At 34.6% G+C, this 7,244-nt stretch overlaps 1 protein-coding gene across 4 annotated transcripts in view; it reads left to right on the top strand.

Moving 5' to 3' along the window:
• The first annotated feature begins 3,017 nt into the window (after positions 1 to 3,017).
• Positions 3,018 to 7,244, top strand: part of LOC106876232 (glycoprotein 3-alpha-L-fucosyltransferase A) — a 561,369-nt gene continuing 557,142 nt past the window's right edge. For all 4 annotated transcript variants that reach the window (XM_052968125.1, XM_052968124.1, XM_052968123.1 and 1 more), the window contains exon 1: positions 3,018 to 3,144. Coding sequence is in view for 1 of the 4 variants with exons in the window: in XM_052968126.1 (XP_052824086.1) it covers positions 3,127 to 3,144 (18 nt within the window). In the remaining 3 variants the exon portion in view is untranslated. The remainder of the gene's footprint in view (positions 3,145 to 7,244) is intronic.

The following is a 7,244-nucleotide window of genomic DNA, read 5'->3' as shown; positions in this document are numbered from 1 at the left end:
GTGCATGTGAAATGATGCATCACTACACATGTTGATGCCCAGATCTCTCACTGTTTGTGGTTCTGGGATTGCAGTACCTCCAGGCCCTGTGTATGCCAGTTGGGAGGTACTTGTGGTCTTGTAGCGCAGTACTTGAAATTTTTTTGCATTGAACTGCATATTATTTTGCTCTGCCCACTCATATATTGCATTTAGATCATTCTGCAGGCTTACAATATCTGCAGGCTTACACATGTATATGTGTGCGTGTCTTTATTGTGTCTATGTCTGTCTGTGTGTATATACATATCTATTGGAAGTAGATAAACATGTATACACGTATATATGTACGCATGTATTTATGTGCATATACATACGTGTCTCAACACACGTACACACAGGGACAAACATACGCACACTCGCGCGCACACATATTGCTCGCGGACCTATAACCAGAAACTTTGAAACGCTAAATTGGGAAACTGGGAAATTCGGGAACATAGAATTGTCGAAGGGAAATCGATTGCAAGTAATATTTATTGGAAAATGTAGGTTGAAGAGTTAAGCTATCTTTCGGTATATATGGTACAGCGTGGAATAGAAATATCGAACTTTCCAATACATTATACAACTGATATCGATCACTGCATATTTGTTTGTTTGTTTTTTTTATATTATTTTCGGATGCTTTTCTTTCCATTTCTTCTTCGGATTTTCATTAGTCGTAAATTCAGAAATTCTATTAGCGAAAGGTCATCTGTCAAATTAGATAACAAATATGGGCCTGTAGTAGAAAGGATCATCATCCTCATCCTCCTCCTCATCATCATCATCATCAAGATCATCATCATTATGATCCTCACCATCATCATCATCATCGTCATCATCATTACCACCAACATCGTCATCATCATCATCATAATCATCGTCTTCTTCCCACCCCTCCTCCTCTTCCACCTCATCGTCATCATCCTCAACATCAACCTCAACATCCTCAACATTATTATCATTATTACCATTATTATTATCATTATTAATTTTATTATTATTATTTTTATTTTTATTATTATTATTATTATTATTATTATTATCATTATTATTATTATTATTATTATTATTATTATTATTATTATCATCATTATTATTATTGCTATTATTATTATTATTGGTATTATTATTATTATTATTATTATTATTATTATTATTATCGTTATTATTATTATTATTATTATTATTATTATTATTATTATCATTATCATTATTATTATTATTATTATTATCATTATTAGGATCATTATAGCTATTTTCTTCAGGGACTTTTTATTTTTATTTCTCGATCGTGTGCTTTCCCGATGCTAGCCCCCTCTATCCTCAACGCATCGATAACGTGCACTATTTCGTTTTGACTTGTTTTTGTTTTTGTTTGTTTGTTTGGTGTTTTTTATTTATTGTATTGAAAATCATTGATGTAATATATGTGTAGTAAGCAGTTGTGCCATTTTTTATGTCGTCGGTGTGTGTAATTCCTGGGCTATTGGTTTTATGCGCGCACACACACACACACACACACACACATATATGTATGTATGCATCTATATGAGTATGTATATGTGTGTATATATATGTAAATGTATATATATGTACATATATATGTATGTGCAAAGATATATAAATATATATATACATGCATCTCTTATGAAGCATCTTCAGTGATCCTAGCATTGTAGAGATTGAATCTTTCCGATTTGACATACTGTATTGAACGTTTCCACACGATGTAATTTTCCGAGGCAATTTACGAAAATCACCAGAGTTTTGAGAGAAATTAATAACAAAAAAAAAAATTAACGAACGTTTAACGAATGCAATTTTTTTTGTATTTTTAGCCAATCAGATTTATTTTCTCTCCGAATTACGGAAGTGCCCTCAATTGTTGAGAAACTAATTGTGACCAATACATCTACCCTTCTCAGCAGATGATCGCAGTTAATATGTCCTTTGTATAGATTCCCATGGAAAACAGTTGAAATGAGGGTCAGGATTTTATTAAGGTTCAAAGTTAGGGATATGTTTAGGGTTTAGGAATAGAGTTAGCGTAGGTTTGGATTTAGGGTTTAATATGAAGTTTACAGTTTATTATTAGAGTTAAGTTTAGGAGTAGGGGTCAGGGTAACAATTACGTTTTGCCGTCCTTTTCTTTTATTCTTTAATGAAAAGGCACCTCGCTTTGTGGTTAGGATATTCGACTCACGATTTTAAGGTCGTGAGTTCGATTACTAGCAGCAAGATTCTTTATTACTCGTTTCTTCACTCAGCTGGCAAAATGTGCTGTACCTGTAATTCAAAGGCCCAGCCTTGTCACATTCTCTATCACGCTGAATCTTCCTGAGACCTGCGTTAAGGGTACACGTGTCTGTGGAATGCTCAACCACTTATACGTTAATTTCACTTGCAGTTATGTCGATTTCGACTGGAACACCTCGTTGTCGCAACTGACGGAGATCCAGGCCATTCCATAAGTGTTTGCATCTTTCATGATTTTGTTTCATGATCACAAGTTGTGATTTTCATAATATCGATTCTCGAAAACAAACGATAAACAAAGAACGAGGTTTACTAGAATGAGGTTACACTGTTGTGTGCATGGTTCTCAGAACGGGACAGAAGCGATCTGATTAGCTAAATTTGTTTTATGCAAATTTCAGTCGTCAAAAGTTTGTAACCATTTAATTATTAATTCCCCCAAAAATGCTTGATTTTCACAAATGGCATGAAAAAAAAAACCATATCCCCGTAAAAAAATGTTCTTAACAATCGAATAAATGTAGAGATATTTTTAAATTTCAACTTAACACCATTCTGATTATTATCATTATTATTATTATTATTATTATTATTATTATTATTATTATTATTATTATTATTATTATTATTATTATTATTATTATTATTATTATTATTATTATTATTATTATTATTATTATTATTATTATCATCATTATCATTATTATTATATTTTTCTTTTCCTGTTTCATTTAGATAAATTGTTGCCCGTTGCTACTGATAAATTGATAAACGGACACAACTTCCTTTTCTGGTGATCTCCACATCAATATCCGATGGATTAACCTTGACATCCATGTCCTCATGGATTGGCATAGTTACGTAAGTTTTCTTCATTCTTTCTAACCGTCTCTTATGAATGTTTACACCATCACTTTTCTGTTACCATAGTTACATTGTTTCCAAGGGATGAAACCCCACCACTACCGTCATATTTGTAAACAAGTTTTCTTCTTTAGTTAAAAGGGTGCAGACGAACAACAATGTTGATAATTCTTTCTTTTCAGTTCCTTCGCATTCGATTGGTAATTCATTTATTCCTTATTATATTGCTCTCGCTTGTTCCTAGCGGGAATGTTTTGGCTGAGTATCTCGATCTAAAATTTTCAGCGATACGTAACCCAGTCAGTGCTATGGTTACACTTTCCCTCCACTGTGCAGTTGTCATCGTTAATAGTTAGCTTTGTAACTCGTTCCTGAGAACGATAAGTCCACAAAGATTAAGGCCAGTGCATGTTACCAGCTGATTCAACGTCCGTTTAGGCTGTTGCGAATCAGCTTCAGATATTGAGTAACTCGTTGAATGAGGATTGTTACAAGATGGCTACTCTTACTGAGAAATAGTCTGGATACAGATTTCCCTGAAACGCTGGGCAGCGCAGGAAGAGATTTCTATTGCCTGTATTATATAATTGAATGGTAGGTGAGAGTGGAAAGTACGGCCTGTGTGGCTTGTGGAAAATGTCTAGTAGAGCAGATACAGAGCAGCACAGAAAAACTATTAAAGACAGTTAATAAAGAACAGGTGATGAAGCGCATGATAGGAGAAAAGGGCAAGAATGAAATACAAAGAGAGCACGACAGACAGATTGAAGAGAATCCTCTGCATGGTCAGTTTTGGAGAGCCACTGGAGAAGTATGTGGACAGATATGTCCACTGGCTGTTGTGTGGTAAAGCAAACCTAGAGAGCTAAACAATGGTATGAACACAAGCCAAAGGGAGTTAATGGAAAACGAACATTACAAAATACTCTGGGCTTTTAACATTCAGTGCGTCCAAGTCATAGAGGTGAGACAGCCAGATATTGTGATCATCCATAAAGATGGAAAAGTAGTGGATATAATAGACGTTGCAATACCAGGCGATTCGTGGGGGAAATGTAAGGAAATAGAAAAATGTGAGAAATATCAGCCACTGCGGAGGAGAGAAAGGAAAGTTATGGGTCATGAAGAAAGTAATGGTGATACTGGTGGTAACTGGAGCATTCGGAGCAGTTTCCAACAGCTTTGAAAAACGTAGTAAAAATATTGAAGCTGAGGTGATGCAGAAGACAGCCTTATTGTGTACAGCTCGCATTCTAAGGAGAGTATTGTCTCTTTGAGTCACAAGAAAAGGCACTACTTGAAACCTTTGGTGATTTCTTATTGCCTAATTTCAAGCAAAGAATAACCAGTAATTAAGAACTATCCGAGTCTCTCAGAATAATAATAATAATAATAATAATAATAATAATAATAATAATAATAATAATAATAATTCTTTCTTCTATAGGCCCAACGTTTGAAATTTGGAGGAAAGGGGGCGAGGTAATTACATCAACCCCAATATTCAGCCGGTACTTATTTCGTTAAAGCAATGTCGACCTCGGTGGAATTTGAAGGCAGAAAGTAAAAGCCGGAAAATATACCGCAAAGCATTTCGTCCGATGCGTTAATGATGAATAAGTGGTTAAAGCGTCTTGCGATAGTTCTTTGTATTCTTTACGTTCTGTGTTCAAATCCTGCAGAGGTCGACTTTGCTTTTCATTCCTCCGAGGTTGATATGATGGAGTCAAGAAGAGAGGTCGATGTTATCGATTGGCACCACCTCCCTCGAAACCGTTCCTAAATCAGAAAGAAATCATATGTTCATGATCATGATCATGATGCATCATAACCTATCAGTGTCTTGTTCTATATTTAAGAAATGAGGAATTATGTACATTATTTACATTATTTACATTTGACAGACATTAAATAATAGAGAGAGAACACCACTGGAAAATACGAAAACTAAAAGCAGCACATATGCTAGGACACAACAACCTCCTAAGCAGACCGAGCGCAGATGTGAATAGCATATGGGAACCGGTATTAAGGAACGATAGGCAAATATTAGATTTATAAGCCCTAAAATTCACTTCAAAATTGCCCACGGGCATCTGGGGTTAAGAGCGCGGGCTACTAACCTCATGATTCCGAGTTTGATTCTAGGGCAATAATAATGATAATAATAACAACGACAACATTGAAAAATACCTTAGGAATGGGAACCCAGGTTCGAAATTTCCCCAAGACACCTAACGAAGGCAGGAGGGTATATCAGATGAAACATTGTGTTAACAAGATGAGGACAAATATCCGTCAAATGTAAATAATATAAACAATCACAGAGTCTTGATAATGAAATACGTGTCTGCGATAAAATAAAGTGAACGAAAACTAAACAGTGAAATGTTCCTTAAAATGATTTTGTCCATGCAACACAGCTGATTCTGAGGGAGACATAAGTAGAACCGATACTAAGGATCATCGCCAGTTCTTGACAAGGATTTTATTTTTCTACACCGTCATGGATGGAATGTCTTGACTTAATCGCAAACTTAGAACACGAGGAATCGATGAAAAATACCGCAACAAAGCGTTTACTCGACGCTCAAACGATTCTCTTGATCGACTCTGCCCTTCGTCCCATTTGTTCAGTTTGCACTTGACGTTAATATTTTAGTTCTTTATAATTTTAAATTATTTGAGACGTGGTATTGGTGGTGCACAGCTAAAAACAGATATCTGTTTCCGATTTTAGCCGAGAGCTTTATAGCTATTATTGGCTTTCATTTTGGCTTATTTCCTCTCATTAGAGCCTTACGGCCATGAAGCGATCTTTCTTATAATTTTTCTTCGATATATTTTGGAATTCCATTTCGAATTTCTCCTTTGTTTCGTTTGCTCTTTTTTTTTCTTTTTAACCATATCTAAAATTTGTTTCCAGTTAGGTTCGTTTTTCACTTTATACTTTCTTTCCTTCATATAGACAGTTTCTGTGTTACATTTCTTTACGAAACTAAACCTTTTATTATTATTATTATTATCATTATTATTATTATTATTATTATTATTATTATTATTATCATTATTATTATTATTACTATTATTATCATCATTATCCTTATCGGGAGGTGGATGGAAGAATCGACAGAACAGACAAATCGCAGTCTAACCTTTCTTCTGATTTTTAATTCTGGCTTCAAAACCTGTCGATGTCAACTTTGTCTTCCGTTCCTCTTGGGTCGATCAAACAGATGACCAGGCAAGTACTTGTATGGATATAATAGGGTGAACCCTACCCAAGGATTTCTTGTCTCTCACTCATGGTAGAGAGAATTAACCAGGACGTGCAGCTGGCTGAACCGCCAGGGCGTCGGACAAAATGCTTAAGGGTATTTCTTCCGTTATGATATATTCTGAATTCAAATTCCACATCGGTCGACTTTTCTTTTCACTCTTTCGGCGACGATAGAATAAATATCGAATAAATATCGATCAAACATTGGATTTGAAATAATCGATATCCACCCTCCCAACAAAAATTGCTGGCCTTGGGCCAATATTATTAGCATCACCATCATCATCACCATCTTGTTATCCTTTTTAGTAGTTTTCTATCTTCAACATTTCCATTATTATCTTTTTTGGTACTTTTAGTTTATTTTTTATATTTTTTTTTATTTCCTGCACTTTAACTTAAGCTGTTTTGCAATATGATGCACAGTTTTTGGTAATTTGTTGCATATTTCTCTGCATCTCTTTCTATAATTCTTAATACACTTAATATTATCGGGTATTGTTTTTCCCCACTCTTGTAGTCTTCCAGTTTTTATGAGATATCGCTATTTCGAGTTCCTTATGTTTCCTTCATTCTTTTTCTTTCTTTCTCCTTCCCCCTCTCAATCTGATTTAAATAAACGTTCAAATGATTTTGTACAACTAACAGGAGATATATTCATTCTCTTTGACTAGTTGAGCATACTGTCTGGCAAATAGACTTTTCTTTTTCGGATTGCCAACACAACTGCTTCCATCAATGTAATGAAATTGTAATTCTCTGAAACTTTTATGCCAATCGTTTTCCGACTAAATTTCTTTCAGATTCTATAGTGTTG

Source organism: Octopus bimaculoides, chromosome 5 (genome assembly GCF_001194135.2).
Source record: "Octopus bimaculoides isolate UCB-OBI-ISO-001 chromosome 5, ASM119413v2, whole genome shotgun sequence".
In the NCBI taxonomy this organism is placed as follows: domain Eukaryota; kingdom Metazoa; phylum Mollusca; class Cephalopoda; order Octopoda; family Octopodidae; genus Octopus; species Octopus bimaculoides.
Note: the sequence above shows the minus strand (reverse complement) of the source record. Positions and strands in the feature narration are given on the sequence as shown.